General features: G+C 43.1%; 1 protein-coding gene across 1 annotated transcript; it reads right to left on the bottom strand.

The window, feature by feature from the left end:
- Positions 1 to 22,879: 22,879 nt before the first annotated feature.
- Positions 22,880 to 23,767, bottom strand: LOC308285216 (solute carrier family 25 member 35-like; the record flags this gene model as incomplete). The annotated part of the gene is made up of 1 exon (XM_080725934.1): positions 22,880 to 23,767. The coding sequence occupies one exon, from the start codon at positions 23,765 to 23,767 to the stop codon at positions 22,880 to 22,882; it is 888 nt and encodes a 295-aa protein (XP_080582060.1).
- Positions 23,768 to 24,720: the final 953 nt, after the last annotated feature.

Here is a 24,720-nt window from a genome sequence, read left to right as displayed (position 1 = left end):
CTGGGAGTTAATTCAATTTCATCTGAATATACTGCTGCTACTTGTCGCTAAGGTTTTATACCAAGTTAATATATATATATATATATATATATATATATATATATATATATATATATATATATATACTCAGTCCCGGCGAAAGTTGCGACCACTATGCAAATTAGTGTTTCACCTTTGTCTTCGAGTATTTGCCGGTTTCACTGATGGGGCCGGGGGGTCCTCGTGATGGGGCTCGGCCCCAGCAGCCCCCCTCGTGCCGCCGGGCCTGTAATATACTGTATATGGGTCAGTGACGTGACGCCCCAAAAAATTTGTTTTTAAAAAAACTTTAAATTGCAGGCATAAAAGTTATTTACTTTTGTTCTACTCACTCTCAACCTTATGGAAATACATTTTGTTTTTAGATATTTTATTGGAATCAGACTTTATTCAGCAGTTTGTTGTACTTGTGCCTAAAATCGTCATATGGTGTGACATGAAAATAATTGTTCATAAAATGAAAATGGAGTACATCTTTCTTAAGTTACTCACTTTATCAAAGTCCTTTATCATAACTAACCAGTGATCCACTATAGTTTTTTGAAAATTAATTATATCTGTATATTTTTTTCATAATCGACACTCTGTGTGAGGCCCATGTTCATGATCTTACAACATATTTTAAATGTATTCTGTCAAAACTTTCTCTAAAATTACACAAATATTTGTGACTCTTCCTGATAATATTCTCTATGTAATCCATAAACATTTTTTTGGTTTAATCATTAATAAAGGTATGATTTCTCACTATTTGGAATGTCACACCAAATGATTTAGTGTCACACCGTATGATCATATCTTCATGTGTCAAAGCAAACTGTGTTTAACCTACCTATTAGTGAGTACTGAACTTTACTGATTGATTAAACAATTACCCAGGATAACATGGCCTTAATATTTCTGAACAGGATATTATTGTAGGGCTTTAACATGGGATAAGAAAGAATTGTAGTAGTAGATGGATGATGAGGATGTGCACAGGAATGCTACGCACACCTAAGTCTTCTGCCGGCCCACGGCAGAAGGATCCTAAAGAGACAATAAGGCGCATAGCCACACTTGGAGCCAAGGCAACATTTTATTAACACCAATTAGTGGAAACAGAACTCAGCATTCAGGTAAATTGCTTTTTTCCGAAGTCTCCTGAACTTGAACACAGCATTTTGTGTTGAACAAATGTAATTAGGAATCATGACATTACACCACATCTCCACTAGCTAAAGAGTGCTGGGTTGCGCAACTCCGAAAATAGCTGATCTACAAGCTCTCGCAGCACAACGTGTTGAGAGCTTGTAGATCAGCTATTTTCGCTAGTTTTGTCTCGGGTCCTACCTTAACACTGTCCACTGTCCAGTCCAGTGAGTGAAAGTACAAAAGTATTGGATCAGATTAGATTATACATTTAGACTGTATTGTACATCAGCCAGTCGTATTTGGTGAGGGTAGCAAACCGGCTGCCTTGTTGCGGTTCTGCTATGCCACAGACAACCTCCTGCTCTTCGTAGAAAATGCAGTCTCGCCCCTTTGGCTCCTCTCTCCTTGCTGGGTCATTGTTTAGTTTCTCCCTGTACTTTCTCGTTCTCTCAGCACTTGTCATTTTCCAGCTGACAAAAGAAAATGGAATGTATAGTTTAAGACAAAGAGAAAATATTGTTTAGATTGAAACAATATGTTAAGGTTTCTGTGAAGGGGTTTCTGCTCTGTCTGATGAATTTGAAGTATCACTGAATGAAGCTAAATTACATTTTATGTAAAAATGTTTAAAACAAATGTTTAAATGTACAAAAGAAACATGGAACTTTGTTATTTATTGTTATATCTGTAGTTAAATACAGTATAAATCATATGGTGTGACAATCAAGTCATATGGCGTGACAAGCAGACATGTCACACCATTATGATTAAGTGTCACACCATATTACGTTTTCTGCATTTAGGTTTACCTTGAGGCTACTATGTACACATTAGCATGCTAACAGCATGCTAGCTATAACAAAGCAACCTAGATCTACATGGAAATATGACCAAAACTTCAAATAACTTAAGCTTTTTTTAATGAAAAGGTGTCACACCAACAGACATCCAAAGTGGTGAGTTTGTCAAAGTTTCAACAAGATGGCATTTCATGAAAATGTTAAAATCATAACTCACCTCAGACACCTGTCTTGCAGTTGTGCTGGGAGTGCTGAATAGCCTTACAGAAGAAGGACCTCTCTAGCCAATAGGTGTCCAAATAATTGCCTGTTTAATTTGTCCAAACTAGTGTCACACCAAATGATTTTGGTTTGGGGGACAAAATGTTTTTGATCAGAAATGACTGAAAACATTATGCTTTGACTTTGAAAAGATATAGGCTCACAAATAGACATTTTTTTAGCCTAAATTCATTTTCAAATGATTTTTAGCAATTCTTTTTCTTAGTTTTATTCAAGTTCCCACTTTGAGAAACAAGGTCAGGACAGTCACACCATATGAGTTTTGCCATGTTTGGTTGAAAATTCTGAAGAAATGAGGAATGAAATGTTTTAATCTTGAGTAAGTTCACATAAAGCTTAATGTCCTGCACAATATTCAGAAGGTTTTTGACAAATATATTTTTTATTTATACATGTTTGACACCGAGGACAGCGAAAACGTTACGTCACGTCACCCACCCATATCTGTATGTATTTATTTCCTACAGAAATGGGAAAGAGAGAGCGAGAGAGAGAGAGAGGGAGGAGGAGAGAGAGAGGTTGTAGAGGGAGACTCAGGAGAAAAAGGAGACACGTGAAAGGGGACAGATGGGAAGACGTTGGGCGTTGGCAGCGTTCGGTCCAAAGCCATTTGGGGGGTCCAGAGAGGCCTTAATCCAACTGCCACTGTAAGCGTCTACGCTATAGCACACACACAGGCTAACGGCTCCAAGCAGCACGGGTCACAACATGAGTCACACCACCCATGCTGTGAGGAGGACCCACCGCCTGCACTGGTCTGGCCCAGCACCAACACACAGGCTGCACCGCCACCATCTCATACAGCCTGGAACGCCACCATCCAGGGGCGTCACAAGGGGGGGAAAAGTGGGACTAAGTTACTAGGTCCCTTAATTATTTTATATACTTTAGCTATTGAAAAATAGCAGATATACAAGTATAATGTATCTGCTATTTCTCCGTAGTTAAAGCACAAAATAATTGAAACGAATCCTTGTACCCAGGGCCCATAATTTGGTGCGACACCCCTGCCACCATCCGAGTGTCCACCAAGCCCCGAAACCACAGTAGAACAGTGAAGCAGCCGTCGCCTGCATGGTGGTCAAATCTGGGATAGCGTTTAACATTTACTGTACTGCGCGTGCGTGTGCTAGTGCTAATGCTACTGCGTATAAGTGTCGCGCCTTCTCGGTGCTTACGACTTCCGCATTTGGGCACCCAAAATTAGGTGCCCAAATGCGGAAGGAAGTAGAGCGCTCTTCCGGGTGCTTCAAGCGCCAGCAAGAAACTAACAATGAAATGAATAGCTGGGGGCGGGGCAGTCCACCCTCTAGTTACTTGCGCCAGAAGAGCGTGCAAGTACTGCGTTCAGCTACCGGTACGTATGTAGGTATGTATGTAGGTAGGTAGGTAGGTAGCTGTGTGTGTTTAAGCCCGTAGCCCAATCAGGGACGAGCAATTCTGGCTACATCATTAACAGCCAATGAGGGACCAGCATTCATGGTGATGCCAGTGGTGAGAGCACCTCATGGTGCACTCTGCTGGTGCACAAGTAGGCCATACATGGCCTACTTGTGCCCAAGGCGCAAGTTGGCACCTCGACAGAGTGCAGTTCTAGTTTCCTCTTTGATTGATTGATTGATTAGAAGTTTGCATATACTGTAAAACACAGCACAGGACAGTACAGTTCAGATACAAGGTCTACCAAAGAAATCACTATGGCTTGTTGACATTGAGGTCCTTTGTACTCAGTCAGTTCATTGAGACATTATTCCTAGAGACTCTATGGCAGGGGTCGTCAACGTTTTCAGGCCAAGGACCCCTTAGTTGAGAGAGAGATGAAGCAGGGACCCCTGCAACCTTTTCCGTAGATTCCGTATAGTTGCATTGTTTGACAGCAACAATCATCAGTGTATTTTGGATTCATGTCAATTTGTGTTTTCAGATACTTTTCAGATATACTTGAACCGTCAATACTTAATAAACTTGACATTCTTTATCCCCTCTACACCAAATCTCTTTTCCCGAAAATAGATTTGGGTTGAAAACCGGGACGTAGATCTACAAGCTCACAACACCTTGCGCTGCGAGGCGTTGTGAGCTTGTAGATCTGCTATTTTTGGCTTAAATGGACGCTAGGATTCAAGTAGTTAATATAAAAAAGGAGAAAAAAGTTTATATCACACAAAGATTTGGAGGACCCCCTGTAGTAACTCTGAGGACCCCCAAGGGTTGCATGGCAACACGACTTATTTTCCTATCGATTACACACCCCATGAAGCCTTTAATTCACTGAGATTCTGTTGTTGTTGTTGTTGTTGTTGTTTTTGTCTTATTTCCCGAGCCAATAACTTGATGACCGGGTCATGGGTCGATATAGGAGACTCTAGAGGGAGACTGTTGAGTGAGTCCGGTGCTCAATAGGACTGCAGCATGGTTCTCGTACAGCCTACTACACATGCTCAATAGAAGTGCAGAATCATTGATGCATGACTTCACACAGCAGCGTACATGACGGATACAACCACAATATCAGCAAGGTATGGATTTGCAGCGGCAGCAGCGGCTTTAACACGATCAATAATACCACTACGATATAATTAATGCGCAGCTTTCAGCCGTTAGGCTGCTTTAAAACCCACTCGAACGCTCTGTGATCTCAGTAAACTAATACTTACATTTATGTTCACCGCGAGATAAGCTCGGCAACAATTTTTTTTAAATGCCATTCATTAAAATAATAATAATAATAATAATAATAATAATGTACTGTCCTAAATTGGTGTGTGTGTGTGTGTGTGTGTGTGTGTGTGTGTGTGTGTGTGTGTGTGTGTGTGTGTTTGTGTGTGTGTGTGTGTGTGTGTGTGTGTGTGTGTGTGTGTGTGTGTGTGTGCGCGCGTGCGTGCATGCGTGCGTGTGTTTGTGTGCTACTATACGTGTGTGCTTGTGAGTCCAAATGTAACAGTATTAATTATAAGTGTGTATAATTACACAAAATATTACACAAATAAGTGGTTATACCGTACCTATTCTCCATTAAATTAGATTAGATTCTCCAATATGTACTGTATAGTGTATCAGTGGTCACAGCTCCTTTAAGCCCTCTCCTACTGTCCACTGTATAAATGCCCTGCCACACCTCCACCTCTTGCTTCTGTATTTGCGCATTGAATGAGAGAGAAAGGAGCAGGGACGTGCAAAGAATGTTAGAGAGGCAGGGGCTCAAATGTCTAAAAGGGCCTTTTGGTGGAAATATCGAAAATAGCAGACCTCCAAGCCCCAATGTGAGCTTGGAGGTCGGCTATTTTAGGTACTCGAAACCACATTAAACTAAGTATAATCAAGTAAGTGCTGGACATGTGGCGTAACTGCACGGAGAGGGCAATTCTTTCAACATAAGATGCTGCGTTCAAGTTCAAGAGAGTTTGGACGAGGTGATTCTCTTAAATGCTGCCTTCAAGTATGGCATGGAAAGGAGGGAATTTACATTTCTTTCACCTTAGTAAAAACTGCATTCATGGTCTGGAGAGGGCACTTTTTACAGACAGATAAAGGCAGGGGTTCAAGCCCCCTTTGATGTCTATGTGTGCACGTGCCAAAGGAGCCATTGTGCGCTAAAACCACTCACTTGGAGACGTGTGTTTTCTGTGTTTTGTCAGAATTAAAAGAAGCATTGGCTCCAAAGAGAGTTCTGGGTCTGTCTATACTTCAACACAACGCAGAGAGATAAAAGCTACAACGGGTACACAAACATCCTCACGCATAAAGTTGTGATGACCGTTTTCCTGGTCCTTGCAAGAAAAAGGGTCGTTTTGTGGTATAAAATATCGTAGATAGGTTTACAATCAGAAAAAGATTCAGGTTGGGGTTAAGATTAGGATCCGATATTCATAGGTCAGGTTTAGAGGTTGGAATTAGAGTCAAATGTGATATATGCTTAGTTGCGTGCCACTGTCGTGCACCGAAACATATCTGATCTACTGTAGGCCTATATTATATTTCTGATTTCCGACTGTTATATGATGTTTTGCCTAGTGTTGTTATACTGTATTTGTCTGTCATTTAATTTAATGTTTCAATGAAATGAGTACAAAGGACCCCACTGGAAACAAGCCATAGTGCTTCCTTGGGGTTAAATCCTCTTAGCAATGCTCTATACCAGGGGTTCTCAAACCTTTTTAAATAAACATATTTGAACTGGGGACCCCCACCCTGACAAGCACTTGGAATTGTAGGCAGGGGTTGACACAAAGGTCTCAGAGGCACTTGCCCACTGGGCAAGTATAGGTCATGTTCTACTTGCCCAAAGGTCATGCCCACTTGACCGAAAAGTGAATCGTCCATTATAAAATGTTACGATTTTAATTACCGTTCAATTTAACACTTATTTCTTTACTTTCTGGGGCTTTGCGAAAAAATATTTCATACCTCTATACCTCCAAATCCAAATAACAAATACCTACATAGCTATGATTGAATATGTCTATGGTTTCACACTTATTTTATATTTTCAAGTATAGCAACAGTAAAAACAGCACATTATAGGTAAACAGTGCTCTTATTTTACATTCCACAGACCAGAAAACAGAGCACGCTGGCCACATTCAGGTGTTTAGACAGATACTGTATCTCCTGTTGTGTTTACATATCTCGGTTGCCTCCCCTCTCAAATGAGCACTTGCCCGGTCGGGCAACCTGAAAGCAAACTCCACCTGCCCGCAAGTTTTATTTACCTGCCGAGGGCAGGTGGGCAAGCCTTAGTGTCAACGCCTGTGTAGGTATTAAATTTAACGTGACTCGGTTCCACAGATAAATATTGTGAAAATAGCCGATCTACATGCATGTAGATCGGCTATTTTCACAACGTTCGCCTCTTGCTTTCTTAATATTTGACAGTTTGGCCAGTCCTGTCGAATATTCGACTATTTCGAATACTTTGAGGTCGAACAAATCAAATACTAAAAATCACTATTCGTGAACGCCCTAGTGTGTGCGTGTGTGCGAGAGAGAGAGAGAGCAGTGACTACAGTGGTCCCGGCAGTGCAGTCTGACACGCTTGGTTCCAGGCTGGTGAGTATGAGCTCTCTCCGGGGGGCTTCCCCAGTCGGGCAGCCCCCGCTGAGCTCTCTGGCTCGTGTTCTAAATCACCCACAACAACAACAACAACAACATCTCCTCTGATTGGCCACCCAACAAGGTTAGAGACCTCCACATTAATCTATCCTATACTGTATATATCGTCGTTGTCGGGTGGAAACCTTGTATGTCCAAGACCGTCCGGTTTGTGTTTATCATTTTAAAAATGAACTAAACTTGTGAAAACAGCCGATCTACAAGCACACAACGCCTCGCGGTGCGAGGCGTTGTGTGCTTGTAGATCGGCTGTTTTCACTACTTTCGTGCGATGGCCTTGTTTGATGAAGCAGGGCTTTACTTGGTGAAAAAACGTACAAACTTGAAACTTGGAGATACGAGGTTTCTGCCCGACAGTGACGATAATGTATATAGGCTACAGTATGTATCCCCCTCCATCCCTAAACGTTTGAGTGGTAACCGGAAGGCACGTCCCAGTTCTTCCTACGGACCCCTCGCCCCTAAATAAAACGCTTGAGAAACACTGTACTGGTGGACTGGCAGCAAATCAGTCAGTGTCACACATATTCTGAAAATGAAAACATGACACAGCAATTGGGTCTTATTATCACAATTAGAACATTATCATGTTATGTCAAAAACTATTATTTTAAAATCAAAGGACAAGCCTTGCCACAGACACATTTGTCCATGTACAGAAATATTGATGATGACCCCTGCGGCTTCTTTTGACATTTGTAACAAACCAAACCGTAACAAATACTAGTACTAGTCCTTTTTATGTCCAATGTATTCGTACTTAAGTTCATAAAGTTAAGAACATATAAATGCATTTGAAATTAAATACGACATTTTCTTTTCAATATTCTAATTCAAAAATAATAAAACATAGCAAACATTGTAGACCTACAAGCTCAAAATGCGTCGCAATGCGACACGTTTTGAGCTTGTAGATTGGCTATGTTTGATTGTGTTGGCATTGTGGCCCTCTGGAGCGAGTGTGAAAATATAGTGGTCCTCTCCATCATCAACGTCGCCCACCCCTGATCTACAGGTATGTACTTTATGTGCTGGTACAAAGCAGCGTTGGTCTGTGGGGACCGATGTCCTACTAAGACAAACCACCGGAGGTGCTGTGTGCATTCAAGGTCAGTCCTGACAGGGATTCTATAGCACCAAATGAATTATACCCGTACATTAGTGCAACAAACACAGGTCTGTATCAACAGCTCTGTGTGTGTTGATAGATTGAAAAACTAGATAGATAGATTTACAGTGGGGGAAAAAACAATAAAGTTAAAGGTGATACACCATGAAATTTCACTTTTCCTATTTTAAAACCTTTTTTTGGGGTCCCACTAACACCTTCTATCCGCACAAAGTACCATTTCAGACCGTTGTGTCTTTCTCTGGTTTTGAGAAGGCGAAGGTTAAAAGTATCCCAAGGGTTCTCAAAACAGGCTATCCAGATTTGCTGCCGATTGTGACGTCATCTGCCGATTGTGACGTCATCATAAAAAAATGGGGGGGGGGCAGTTCAGGCCAAAGGTGGTACTGCAGCTGAAATGCTCTGAGAGCCATTCAAAAATGAGAGAGGCTCTCTATTCAGGAGTGGTAATTTAGCCTCAAACCTTTTGAAAAACGTTTTTGGGACATAAACAATATGACATAAATACTTTTTAAATCACCTTTAAGATATGGACTATATATGGAGATAAGACGTTTTTCTTGACAGCAACGATATAATACCAGTAAGAGGCCTGAGGGCGAAAAGCCATGTCTTGGCCATCTGGCCAATGGGATTTGGTTCCCCTGGCACCACAGGGATCTCCATATAAGGCAATAAAAGGGATTTGGTTCCCCTGACATCACAGTTATTATATATTGGCATTCACAGATATGGGCTTAATATTGATGACATCAGGGGTCTCCATATCTTGGCATAAAAGGGATTTGGTTCCGCTGGCATCACATGGATCTCCATACATGGCAATAAAAGGGATTTGGATGACATCACAGTGATGACAGAGCGTGATGTCAGAGCGTTATAATCCATTATGGTGCATTTTATTATAATTAATTAGGATATAATATACATTTATATTGTATTATAATCACAGTTAAAAGGGTCAATTTGTTTGTTAGCGATAGGGGTACTTTTGAGTAATGGAAAATGTATTTTTATGTGGTGCGGTGCAGACAATTGGACTCGAGTCATAGAGACTCGACTCGAGTCGGAGTCGAGTCGCAAATTTGACGACTTGCAACTCGACTCGGACTTGAGGGCAAACAACTTGAGACTCGACATGACTCGACATAACCTTGTGACTCGACTCGACTTGGCTTGACATAACCTTGTGACTCGACTCGACTTGACATAACCTTGTGACTCGACTCGACTTGACTTGCCCACAACAGAAAAACTTGAGACTTGCTTGAGACTTGGACCAAATGACTTGCTACTTGACTTGGACTCGGATCAGAGGGACTCGTACAAATGTCTGGTGCGGTGTAGTGTTGTGTAGTGTAGTGTGGTGCTAAAGCTGCAGTCAAAAAGGGGCTATAGATAGACCTACTGCACATATAAACACTAATACACTATCTGTACCGAGCGGACCTCTGACATAGACCTACTGCACATTATCAACAGAGCTAATACCTTTAAACTTGTTTGAAATCGGAGACCTTTTAAATAGGCTACTATTTTCAAAATGCAGAGTTTGTCCCGAAAGTGACTGCAAAATCTTGAAACATTGCAGCAATTCATTTCAAAAACCTTTACACCCTTGCATAACGTTGCAATGCTGTACTCATGCCGTACCCTCCGACACATACTTTCACCATAATTATCTTCTTAAATTATGTTTTGATTATGTTTTGACATGTTTTGGCAATGTACCTGAAGTGTACAGTAAGCTTTCTCATGCCAATAATGCCAATTTGAATTGAATTGAATTGAATTGAATTGAATTGAATTGAATTGAATTGAATTGAATTGAATTGAAGGCAAAGTAGGCAATCTCAATCCTTAGTTCCATCTCTAAGGTAATGGAAAAATTTGTCTATGAACAGGTGGCTAAATATCTTGAAGAGAATAAACTGATCTACGAGTTCCAGTCTGGCTTCAGAGAGTCCCATTAGATACATGCCTCATCTATTTGAATGATTACATCAAACGTGAAATTCACGATGGCAAATATTGCGGCATGGTCATGCTGGACCTCCAGAAGGCATTTGACACCGTCGATCATTCTATTCTGATTGAAAAACTCAAAGCTATTGGTCTTGACAGCACAGCAGTGAGATGGATGCACTCTTACTTGGTGGGGAGGGAACAGATGGTGGAAGTCAACGGAACCCTGTCCCCCCCCCCCCTCCCAGTAAACTGTGGAGTACCTCAAGGGAGTATACTAGGACCACTGTTGTTCTTAATATACATAAACGACATGTCATCTGCTTGTGACTGCAATCTGTTTCTGTTCGCGGATGACTCGGCTCTCCTAGTCTCAGGCAGAGACATATTGCAGGTTGAAAAGGCCCTTAACTGTGAACTCAACATGATCTGCACCTGGCTCAATGACATAGGACTCTCAATTCACCTAGGTAAAACTGAATGTATCCTCTTTGGATCTAGTCAGAAACTTAGCCTAGTTGAGAACTTCACAATTAAAGTAGGTGACACTGTGATAGAAAGAAAAACACATCTGCTACCTGGGTTGCATCCTGGAGGCTAACCTATCCAGTGAAAAAATGACTACCAAGGTAATCAATAAAGTCAACCAACGAATTTGTTTCTTGCAAAGGGTTGCCCCGCTGATCAATATTAAATCTCGAAAGACACTAGGAGGTGCTCTTATTGGGCCCCTCATTGATTACGGAGTCCTTGTCTGGTATCGCGACGCCCCAGCTGCCTTAAAGTTAAAGCTCCAAACAGCCCAGAACAAACTAATTAGGGTTGTGCTTGGTCTTCCTCCTCAGACCCACCTTACCGATCATCACCACGAAAGCGTGGGGTGGCTCAAAGTAGCTGACAGAGTACAGCATCTTGCAATGGGCCTGGTGTACAAGATACACTACACCTCCAAGATACCCATGTACCTGACAAACTACTTCTTAAAGGTCAAGGATGTTCACGATCACAACACCAGAGGCAGCTCCACTAATCATCATCAATGTAGATTTAACACTAAACAAGGCTCTAACTCGTTCTCCTGCTATACCATCAACATGTGGAACGCCCTTCCAACGCCCTTCCAACGCCCTTCCCCCCCCCCCCCTTTTTTCTTTTTTTTTCTGCCTTTGTATTTGATGTTATGCTCTTGAAACTGATATTATCCTAGATAAAGTACCATGTTCTATCTGTCTGTCTTTCAATGTTATATGAGATACTTAAAGTGTGGTTCCTGTGGAAATAAGCCTCGGCTTTCTAGGATCTCCTTTTAGTTGACCTTGTACCAGTGATTTGTACTGTCATGAAACTGTACTTTTTTCTATTGCAAACTTCTAATCAATCAATCAATCAATCAATCAATCAATCAATCAATCAATCAATCAATCAGATGAATGACATGCATAATGAAAGGGGATTTGAGCAACCGCCCCCAAGGGGCAATTACTGTGACAGGTAACCCAGCAGTGTGATGCTCAAATGAACCACAGGGGGGCAGCAGTCAGCAGTTAAGCGCTGTCAACTTGTGCAATGAAAGGTTATATGACTAGAACCATCAAAATAAAGTAGAATAAAACCAAATGTTTTGTGTGTTTACAAAACTATAAACCTAACTAAAATCATAGGGGACATTTCTTTAGTCTTATTCTAAAGTTTTAGCCTTTAGTTCATACCGTAATAGTCAATATTTCATAAGTACTAAGCACCCATAAGCCCATATCTGTGAATGCCCTTCATGGCAAGGTCGCTTTTCAACCTTGGCTGTCTTATATATACTGTGGGTATGAAATCTATATCTTCCAATTTCTTAGCTGTGGCAGCAATACATTTATGCTATATTTTATATTACATTTTGTATCCTTTTTGCTTCTCACCCCAGACTAGAAGAACAAGAAGAAGAAGAGGAAGAAGAAGAAGAAGAAGAAGAAGAAGAAGAAGAAAGTTAACTAAACTAGCAAACTCACTTTTAAAACTAATTAAAGCTAAGATTACATTGCACACATAACGTCAAAATAAATAAAAGACAATAATGAAATATTCAGAACTCTACTATAATAAGCTCAGACGAGGGCACAAGGGAGCAGTTGGGAGTTGGTGGAACAAGTACACCAGTGGTTTTCAACCTTTTTCATATCAAGCTCCATTATTTATTCAGCATTTGAGCCACGGACCACCATTAGATGAGATTTAGCCTCTCAGACCCAAAACATAGATTATTTTCCTTTCTTGTTTTACATTTTTTATTGCGAAGATTTTGTCCACAATTCCATGCTGTGTTGATATGGTGCCATAGAGAGATAGCAGGAAACATTAATACAAATTACAACTACTTTTTACATTCTCTAATTGTGTAGATGTATATAAGTAATGCAGATGTTTAACATTAATTTAACTCTTGAGAGTGTAAAATTAAACCAAATGGACCCTTACAGGTCCATTTCCACAGAAAAGTTCCATTTGAGTTAAATGGACCTTTTTCCTCTAACCTTGTTTGCAAACCCCAAACCCCAAAAGTCCATTGAGTGCAAATGGCCTATCCTGTAAGCTTTTCTGTAAGTTAAATCAGAATGCCAATATATAGGTATGTACTGCTGTGCTTACTCATATGTACTCTTACTCTTGTCTGTACATTTTCAACAGTAGATACTGTAATATACTTTGCAGGGGTGAGATGCCATGGGCATTTTGCTGCACGCACGCGCGCCTCATATGCACACAATAATTAACAATAAAAACAGCGTGCGCGCATGACGTCATGAATTTAGAGGACCCACACTTCTAAAATCAATATCACACCACTGATACTTTGTGTGTGTTTTCAGCGAGCTCACACAGTTTCTGTATGAACTTCATTTTCTAGTTTATATTTATTTATATTTAGAGAGTTGGCTATTGTCAACGCACCGCGCGCAGTCAAGGCTTCACACATCACCTGTCCTACCTAACCAGTAAGACAGTAAGTGACCTCAGGTTGGCAACCTCATGGTGGCGCTAGAAGAGGGGCATGTGAGAAAACAAGGGTGGAGTTGTGATTTTCCAGCCAAGGAGTATGTGTGCAAATGTTGGCATGGATAGGGCAACGGTACCGGAGATAAGAGTAGGGCCAAAAGTGTGACGTGACGTGACGGACAGACGGAGGGACTGCCAGTGGAGGTTTTCATTGTAACTTGCGGCCTGACGGTTGCAATAAAACGTTAAAAGAGCGGTTCACACAAAATACATCTTATTTTACATCCCTTGAATTCAAGGAGATTTTTTAAATTGTGTTCGCATTCCTAAGCCAATAATTTGATGACTGGCGGAAAGATGCCAGATCAATTAGGAAAATCAACAGACGAATGTGTTTTCCTGGTTGGCTGACCTAAACGATCGGCTTCACGGATTGGCCAAGCTTCACAGTGACGATTGTTCAGATACCATATACCGGTAAGTGGTAGATCATGCAACATATCTCAGTTATTTTTCAGAAGACATATTTCTCTTGTCGTTGCTTTTGTCTGAAATGTTGCGATGGGTCGAGCATCAGGAAGGAGGAATGACCATAGCTGTACGCGTCGTTGTTGCAGTCGGGGAAAAGGTGTACTCATTTGGATGGCGAGAAGATCATCAGATTGAGGTGAAAATCATCAACACGGTGTCTTTACGCTGGATGACGTTAACATATAAAAGACGGAGAGATTGGATACATTTGAACCCAGAGGTTCCTTCCTATCGTTCTGGCCACACAGTTGTGCTGATAGAAAATATAACCTACCTCTGGGGGGGACGTAATCGTGAATACAACAATGGAAAGCCATGGGAGTACTGCAATGTGGTTTATGGATTTGATGTTGACACCCACACATGGTTCAAGCCTGCGGTTTCTGGGACAGTTCCAGAGGGGAGGGAGCATCACTCAGCCTGTGTCTTGGAGAAGGTCATGTATGTCTATGGAGGATACAAGCAGCTGACTGGATTCATCAATGACTTGTACGAGTTGGACACCAACACAATGACCTGGTCTTTAATTGACACCAGGGGCAATCCGGGACTTGCTACAGGAGGTCACTCTGCCACCATCATCGGGACAAAGATGTTCGTATTTGGTGGCTTTAGAGCTGATATATCGTATAGAGAGGAAAACTGCTGCAACGACTTCAGAGTGTTTGACATGCAGACCAACTGCTGGTTGAGCACGCCTTCAGCACAGCTTCTTCCAAAAGGACGCTGGGGTCATTCAGCCTTTGCTTACAATGGAGAACTGTACATATTTGGTGGATATTGGGGCTCATACATGAATGATGGAAGTGATCTGTGGAAATTCAATCCAGAGACTTTCTCCTGGGAGGAGCTTCAGCCCAAGGGGAAGTGTTCAAGTTCCCTTCATATGAAGTGCTGTTGCAAGGTGGGAGAACGTATCATCTTTGTCCGATACAGATATTACTTTCACATCAACAACTCTGGCGTTTCTGCTGTCTATAAAGACTCCTTAGACATCATAGACTTGAATCCTAGTCTCAAGACGTTATGCAAACTAGCAGTTATGGAGTACGGTCTGGAGCAGTCGGGACTCCCACACGACATCAGGTGGGAATTAGGCCGTTGTGGGAATTCCAGGGATGCATAATTAATTTCTGGCCTGTCAGATTATTTTGAGAACCTTTTTTTTAAGGATTTCTTTTTCTCAATATTGGGCTGACAGTCCCACACATACTATATTACAGGTATAAAGTCCAAATAGAGTATAGAATATATTCTCACCTGAAGGATCGGATGCTTAAAGGAATTATGACATGCTGTTTTTTACCAATCATAAAGGTCTTTATCCTGGTCCTTAACACTTTGCTAGCCGAAATAGAATGGCTGTTGATAGATTAGCCGTGGAATTTCTATTATTGTATTGTGATCTGAGACATAATATTATGTTTATAAACATGAGCCCGCCACCCCTCCTTCTTGGACCGTGCCGTTGTTTTTTCTTTTTTTTTTTCCCAGGTCGTTAGCTCACCGTGATTATCTGGATCTCCATTGGGATAGAGTGGCAGTTTTGGCCGAGGCATCTGCTCCCCGTGCATTTCGCGTGCGCGATCCGTGCGCATAATAATCCAAGCATATAATCCAAGAATGACTGAACAGTCGATGTGACCATTTTGGCTAGCTTAGCCCTTAGCACTCCAGCTATGCTAAAGTTATCCTCTAAACAGTAAACGGACGGCTGCAAGGAAGCCTGAAGAAGGAATGGACCTGACGTCACTTCTGCTTCATGTCAGACGAGCCATGCGCTATCGATGGACGCGTGGTGACTAGGGAAGGTTAGACAATCGCCGATTTTCGGATAAAAATCATTTATTTCGTTTTTAATGACCCAGTACGGTAAAAGACGGCGCGGCTGAGACTCCTTGCTCAGATGTCCGGTATATTCTGATTTTAATATTAAGGGGCTCCCCGTGGCTTGGAAAGGGTTAAAACGTGTATTAAAATGTTAAAACTGAAAACTCCACTCCAGGGAGCCATGACAGGTTTTCCTTTTCTCTCTGTGTTCTGTGGCCTTTTGAGTAGCAAAGATAATATCCCTAGTAGTCACCAGAGATGGCGTAGTTCAGAGAATGTCTCATGTCAATCGTCACTTCTGCTCCGTCCTCCCAAAGCCCTGGCCCTTCCACCTTCTCCAAACACCCCGCACCTCCCCTCATTATTATGTATGCAGTGGCGTCAGTTCAGAAAAAGGTAAGGTATGGCAACATGACTTCGCGCGCGTGCAAGACACCAGTCATATTGCCATACCTTAGCAACAGGCATGATATATTTATTTTAAGAAGTACATTCAAATTTTTTCCCCACAAAATGTCTGTGGTTTCTTGGGCTGGATATGGCAATAATGAATTGGGCTTGCAAAGCTGGTGTCATACTGGGATGCCCCTCCCCCGGCAGCCATTTTGAGAGGGTCGGGGGATATATACTAGCTATAGTAGCAGGGCTTGACATTAACTTTTTGAGGCACAGTGTCATCTGGACAAGTACATTTCCCATTCACTTGTCCAGGCACCAAAAGTAACTGGTCAATTTGCCATTTCAGTCACTTTTTTTCCCCTTTTTTTTGGGACAAATAAATAGGACCTCCTTGGCCCCCTCCACTCCACAGTCCTGCTAGGAGCATCACAGCAAAAGTGAAACCAAAAGCCACAAGTATATTTAATTACTCTTAAATCTTTATCCCACAATTTTGTAACCCATTTTTCACCCAGGGTCAAGTACATGTTTAATTAACTTGTTCATAAGGATTTATAGTTGTCCCGGACAACAGGCTAAGCCTAATGTCTATGAGCCTTTCTGCAGCGCAAAAAAATCAAATAAAAAATAAAGTTGAGCCTCAATGCAAGCGTAGTAGCTATAAGGAACATTTTTAAATACTTGTGGCTTTTGGTTTCACTTTTTCTGTGAAGCTCCTAGCAGCTTTGTGCTGTATAGACTATGGACTGTGGAGTGAAGGGGGCCAAGGGGGTCTTATTTATTTGTCCAAAGAAATAAAATACAAAATACTGTGAAATTGCAAATTAACAAAGTGACTTTTGTGCCTGGACAAGTGAAAGGGAAATGTACTTGTCCAGAGGACACTCTGCCTCAAAAAGTTAATGTCAATCCCTGCTACTATAGCTGTGGCTTTTGGTTTCACTTTTTCTGTGATGCTCCTCGCAGCTTTGTGCTGTATGCAGACTATGGACTGTGGAGAGGAGGGGGCCAATTTATTTGTAAAAAAAAAAAAAAAAAAAAAAGAAGAAAAAAAGACTGTCCAGATGACACTGTGCCTCAAAAAGTTAACTTCAAGCCCTGCTACTATAGCCAGTATATATCCCCCGACCCTCTCAAAATGGCTGCCGGGGGAGGGGCATCCCAGTATGACACCAGCTTTGCAAGCCCAATTGCACCTGTGCAGCTGGCCTGCGGAACCTGGGAATATACCATTCTGTCAAGATGGGGATAATACAAGTGTGGAGAATATAATTATAATACCTTGTTAAATTTTGCATTTGTAGTTATTTTAATGTAATTTAACAACATAACCAGCAGATAGACAATGAGACATTCATGGATTTATGTATTCTCCCCCCTGGACCCAGGGTATATGGCAGCTGCATACCCCTTGCCATACCCAATTGACGCCCCTGTATGTATGGAGCAGTGATGTGATGTTGAAAAGCTCCGGTGATACAGCAAAGATGATACAACCAACCACATCCTCCCCTGGACGATGATACGTACTCCAGAGGCCAATGAACTCACTTTTCTGAGCCTAGTAATTAAAAAACTAGACCAGGTCAACCTGGTTGTGCCAGACCCCCTGTCTGTCATCATCATTTATGACATCATGCCTTTTGTAGGCATGTCATCATCATGTCATCATCATATATACCCTTTATATAGAAAACCCGGACAGACCGACATTTGCTTATGTAGGCCTACCCATTTCATGGGTCTGGCAATCAAACCTCGGTTCGAAGTGATGCGGTGAACTTTTATTCTATGTGTTCTAGAGTTATGAACTCTGTGATCTATACATTCTTTATATTCTGAATGAATGAATAATTATATCTGGAGGGCCGAATTGTCATGTGAAGCTTGACCAATCCTCAAAGTATCCAATCATCAGACCGGGACGGACACTACACACATACGTACGTATGGACGGACGTACGTACGTACGTACGTACGGACGGACGGACGGACGGACGGACGGACGGACGGGACAGATAAAACCTGTTCATTCTGAACTGAAATGGCCATATATGGACATGGGACACGCATTTTGCTTTTTGAAAAAGCCTATTCATTCTGGACTGATATTCTGGACGTACGGGACAGAAAAAACCTGTTCATTCTGGCCTGGAGTGACCATATATGGACATGAGGTGACATACATTGTGTTTTTGAAAAACCCTGTTCATTCTGGACTGAGATCACCATATATGGTAATTAAACGGACATTCTGTTTTTGAAAAAACCTGTTCATTCTGGACTGAAATGACCATGGGCGTGGGACACACAAAGCCACTCATAGGAAGCGGTTTTCACCGCTTCAAAAAACGACAGATTACAGTGAATGTTGAGTTCACAGTTCACAGAATGTTGAGTTCACAGTTTTTTTTGTGTGTAATTGAGGTCAGGAAACATACATAAAAAAAAAAAGAATACCAGTCAGGCAGTAGAAGCAGCAGTGTCTAGTCACACAGACAGTCCTGCTGCAGTGCATGGACTTGGTCAAAGTCGACCAATTGAAAAATTACCGACCGGGCGTGTTTGTGAGCTTGTAGATCGGCAGTTTTCGACAGATCTGCATGGTACCTTTATTTGGTACTGTGAGTATATTTCTGTTGTCTCTGGCAGTGGAACAAAGCTAAATAAACAACACAATGGCTACAGTGCACACACACACACACACACACACACACACACACACACACACACACACACACACACACACACACACACACACACACACACACACAACAACTCTCAGAGGTATTGTAACCATGGCGACCGGCATCGATTGGGGTACGGGAGGAGAGAGGGGTGTCCGCTCATATAGCTGTTTTACATACAGCCACACACGCACGCACGCACACACGTACGCACGCACACACACGCAACTGTGTGTGAGAGGAGAGGAGAGGAGAGGAGAGGAGAGGAGAGGAGAGGAGAGGAGAGGAGAGGAGAGGAGAGGAGAGGAGAGGAGAGGAGGCCTTGCTGGATTCCAGGGCCACTAAACGGATAGTCAGAGATGGAGAGAGAGAGAGATGTTGAATCAGCTATAATGCTAATTCCATTACCTCCCATGATAGCTTCATGTGTAATAGGGTTTACTGGGTTTGCGGCGGCCTCCGGGAGTCTGTCATCTCCAAATGACAGCAAACAATGTTATTGGCAGCTAATGAGGGAGAATGGTGCAACATGTATTACATTACATGAGATATCAAGTTGGGTGGGTCCTGTAAGAGTTTATGAGAACTACTGGTTTAATTTATTCATTCTCAGAGGGAGCAGAAAGCTACATTCGGGGGAGCGTAGTGTTATTACGGTAGTGACGATAATGATAGTTCGACTACATATTCGTCCGACGCTGGTGAATGCTAACCTGGTGAATGCTAACCTGTCAACGCTGGTGAATGTTAACCTGGTGAATGTACTATTTCTAAACCTAACCCTATAACCCTTACCGTAACCTTGGTAAAACTATGCCTAAACCTAACCTTAAAACCTAACCCTGACCCTTAGTCGGACTAATGGAAACATCGAGATTTTACCACATTCGGGCCATCACAACTTCCTCACCAGGCACGTGCACACATAGACATCAAAGAGGGCTTCAGGCCCTGCTCAAAAAGTGCACTCTCCAGACCATGAATGCAGCTTTTTACTATGGTGAAAGAAATGCAAACGCCCTCTTTCCATGTATTGACTTGATAATGCTTAGTTCAGTGTGGTATCAAGCACCGAAAATAGCCGACCTCCAAGCTCACAACGCGTCGCAGCGCGACGATATTTTCACCAAAAGTTCCCTTTCAGAAATCAGCCTCTCTAACATTCTCTGCACGTCCCTCACTCCCTGCATACCTCCCACCAAAACAGCTGGAGATGGCAATCCATGCTTTTATATCTTCTAGATTGGACTACTGCAACTCTCTCCTCTCCGGCATTGATCAGTCCTCACTCCGGCGCCTGCAGCTAGTGCAGAACGTGGCTGCTTGCCTTCTTATACTGGCACAAAAAAGCAGAAGCACATAACCCTAATTTTAGCGGCACTGCACTGCACTGGCTCCCTGTCAATTTTAGAATTGATTTTTAAGATTCTTTTATTCACTTACAAATCCCTGCACAGCCTGGCCCCCTTATACCTGTCAGAACTTGTGGAACCCTACGTCCCAACCAGAGCACTGAGGTCAGCCAACCAGCAGCTCTTAGAAGTTCCAAATAGGCCCAAGGGGCTGAGAAGTAGGGGAGACCGCGCCTTTGCCTCAGCCACCCAGGGGCATCACAAGGGGGGGGGGAAATGGGACTGGGTTACTAGGGCCCAAGGTGGATCTGGATAGGCCTGGAATTATGTTATATTAGCTATTAAAAATAACAGATATACAAGCTTATAGATCTGCAATTTTTGAAAATGTGTGCAAGTCTTGGAATATACATATTTTTGCCAGACCCATGAAATGGGTAGGCCTACATAAGCAAATGTCGGTCTGTCCGGGTTTTCTATATAAAGGGTATATATGATGATGACATGATGATGACATGCCTACAAAAGGCATGATGTCATAAATGATGATGACAGACAGGGGGTCTGGCACAACCAGGTTGACCTGGTCTAGTTTAGGCAAACATTTGTAAAACCTGGCTTCTGGGGGGTCCCTGGAACAAATTTTCATTTCATTTTGGAGGTCCTTCTCATGAAAAAGTTTGAGCACCACTGACATAGAAACATAGATTTTTCAAAAATGGCAGATCTACAAGCTTGTATATCTGCAAATGTTCAATAGTTAAAGCACAAAATAATGCGTTCCCAGTCTAAAAGGGGTAAACCCCCTCCCCCTATGAAGAACATTCATGGGGGGCCCACAGTGAATCCTTGTACCCAGGGCCCATCATTTGGTGTGGCTCTGGAACAGCTTGCCCTTCTCTATTAGAAGTGCAAACTCCATTGAGACTTTTAGATCCCGGCTTAAAGCACACTTTTATTCTTTATAGCTTTTAGTCACACTTAAACTCATGTCTGATCTGTTTGCTGTTTCTGACGTGTAATTTTGTCTTTATTGTTTTTAACCTTGTCTTTGTTTACATTATTGTTGGTGATGGTTTTGTGTTCTGTTGTACGTGCACTTTGGACAATTTCAGTTGTTGTTAATGTGCTTTATAAATAAAGTTTGATTTGATTTGATTTGCATATGCCAATGGCCCAACGCCTGTATGCAATTTGAGTTGGATGGACTGACGGACGGATGGATGGACGGACAGACAGACAGACGGACAGAGAGAGTTTCTGTCTTGTAAGATGAATAGATATTACTGTGCAGGCACGTGCCCTTTCATCCACCCGTAAAAAGTGCCCTCTCCAGAACATGAATGCAGTTTTTACCATGGTGAAAGAAATGAAAACGCCCTCTTTCCATGCCATACCTGAAGGCAGCATTCAAGAGAATTGCCTTATCCAAACTCCCCTGAACTTGAATGCAGCGTCTTATGTTGAAAGAATTGCCCTCTCTGTCAATCAATCAAGCATCGAAAATAGCAGACCTCCAATCTCACAACGCGTTGTGAGCGTTGTGAGGTCTGCTATTTTGGATATTTTCACCAAAAGGCCCTTTTAGAAATGTCAGCCCCTGCCTCTCTAACATTCTCTGCACGTCCCTGTTCCTGTGTAATGGGTTGAGGATGCACTGTGATCGCTAATAAAAGGGTAGGGCGGCAGTATAACAAAGTCTTCAGCGCCAATCAGGAGCTGATAATCTTTCTGACGGTCGTTAATCAGGACCATCTTCCTCCTCGTTAGCAGGAATAAACGACCCGGCGTAATTAATATCGATGTGTTGTTCTGGAGGAGAGGAGAGGAGAGGAGAGGAGAGGAGAGGAGAGGAGAGGAGAGAGGAGAGGAGAGGAGAGGAGAGACATTATCACAGAGTACTTTGCAAGTCAAACCCCCAAATCAATCCTCCAGTTTTAGTCAACACAGAAGTAAAAGATGTAATCTGAGTTTTTCTGTTTTTCCGTATTGATCGTATTTTCTTTCACCCAGGACAGAGAAATTACAATCGCGGCCATCAGTGCTTTTGTAAATGGTCGGTAGAGAAGGGCTTGTTTGAAACATGAGCGTGATCTGGAGTTAGATTGCGAGATAAATCCACTTTTGTGAATCTCATCAACACTGGCCTGTATGGAAAACCAGATTTCCTGATTGAGTTATCTCCCGTTGCATTGTGGGAATTTGAGTTTTTCTCATCAGCCGTGGCTGCCACAGACAGCAAGCTAAGGTTTAATATAAAACCCTATCACATTCTTCAAACTCGCCGACGGCAAAAGTTGGTCAGGAGTGGCTTAATGTCGGTATCAGCCGGTAACGCGCGGGAGTCTGTCCCCGGTATAATGCGCTAGGAGATGTATTGCTGAGGTGGAGCGCCACACCTACCATCAGCTCCCAGTACTTGCCGCACGACTTGACGCACCCTAGCCGCGCTACTCATACACTGAGGTGGTGGTGCCCGGGATCGAACCCATGACCTTGTGGTCCAAAGGCGAGAGCTCTCCCGACTGAGCTACCCGGACACACGGGACCTCAAAGAGTCACTGCCCAACCTCGTCCACGGCATCCGATGAGTCAAGTGTAATCCATTTCATGTTCAACTTCGTCCCTCTGGTGCTATTTGTACTGCTTGTAGAGCTTTCGCAGTTCGTCCCAGAAGAGCAAAGACAGAATGACGTGTGGACCCACGCGGAAATAGGAGGCTCCCAAGCCTTTATAGAGTCCCGTCAAGCCCTCCTTCTTCAGTGTTTTTGAGAAACAGTCAAAGAATCCTCTGTAGAGTTGACCGCTGCCCACAGGCTGGTTATAGAGTCGCGTGCTCAACACATCAAAGGGCGTCATAGCCAGCACCACGACCACGCTGCTGACCATGCTTGCGCCCAACGCCACGAGCCAGCTGTCTCTTGGAAACACCTGCAGGTCAATCAGGAGCTCCTTGGAGGCGGCGAACGTGGAGAGCTGAGCCGCCGAGCCCACGCTGACCCTGGGCACGGCGGCGGTGGCGCCCCTCCACAGTCCCAGGACGCCGTGTTCCCTGTGGATGGCCACCAGAGCGTGGACCATTCCCTGGTGTTTATACTGGTGTCCGACTGCGATGGACTCGGTCGCCTGGCTCTGAAGATGGGTCTTCACCAAATACAGGGGACTGCCAACCACGGCACCCACGGCCCCGGCAGCCGCCCCCGCCAGGATGCTTTTGGCGGCGCTGACCCTCCCGTCGGTGTGGGTGTACCCGCGGGATTCCAATATCGAAAAGGCGCCCAGCCTCGCTCCGTTCATGAAGAACTGGTACACGAGTCCGGGCACCAGGCCCTTCTGCAAGCCGCTCAGTCCCTCCACCCTTCCGATGGTGTAGAAGGCGTGGAAGACGTTCCTGTAGTGGACGGGGTACGTGCCCGGGCTTTTGAGTTCGCCCTGCAGCTGCATGCGTGTCTTCACCACCTCCAGCGGGTTGGTGAACAGGCACGCGCCGCACGCAGCCGTACCGCTGAGGACGAAGTCCATCGCAACGGATCAAGGTTCTCTCTCTGCTGTCCTTAAGCTTATTGGATATACTGTCTTTTAAATAGACTCAAATCTTATTCCCATGGACACAGAACAATCCACAAAGAAATAAGACAAGACAAAGTATAGGTTCAATGGTTGTCTCTCTGACAAAACATAAATTGACTGGATATATACATAATAATCTGAGATGATAGGATGGCGTGATGTCATACGCATCTCCATATTTGGACCAGGACGATCTTTAACTCCATGTATGGAGCCAGCAAAGACATCTGGTGCTGACATCAGTCTAATGTAGAACTCCATATGGACATAGCTGACTTATCGTGACATCAGTGAGATGTCACAGCCAAGCACTTTACAGCCAAGAAGGGACATACGGTCGCAACAACAATCTTTAATGCTGCCCTCAGGTATGTGGCATGAAAAGGGGGGCATTTTCCATTTCTGTCACCATAGTAAAAACAACATTCATGGTCTGGAGAGGGCACTTTTTACAGACGGATAAAAGGACAGGGGCTCAAGCCCCCTTTGATGTCTATGTGTGCACGTGACTGGTCCTGTTGTGGCAGTAGAGAGACACCAAGAAAAGATAGATACTAATGAAGGCTCTGTTCCATTCAGGTCAAACAGAGTCAGGGTGTATGTTGTATGTTGGCTCACTGGAAACACTCTGCTACACCAGTGGGCTTCAAAGTGGTTCCTTGGGGTTCTAAATGACCTCTTAAAATGGTGTGTAACTCAGAGTTCTGGGGGTCCTTGAAATCAACAGGTTTGAGAACCACTGTACTACATGAAATGGAACAGAGCCTTGATTAGTATCATTGGTAACACCTTTGAAGGAAGTGAGAAGCGACCCAACTTCTCTCCAATATGGCTACGGTGCATATAGCCTATTGTTTACTAAAGTGTAAACAGAGATATTAGTTTGGTGTCATCATGGCAGAACA

This window comes from Nannobrachium achirus (assembly GCF_963921795.1).
Source record: "Nannobrachium achirus genome assembly, chromosome: 5".
NCBI classification, from domain to species: domain Eukaryota; kingdom Metazoa; phylum Chordata; class Actinopteri; order Myctophiformes; family Myctophidae; genus Nannobrachium; species Nannobrachium achirus.
The sequence above is the reverse complement of the archived record's forward strand: the minus strand, read 5'-3'. Positions and strand labels throughout refer to the sequence as shown.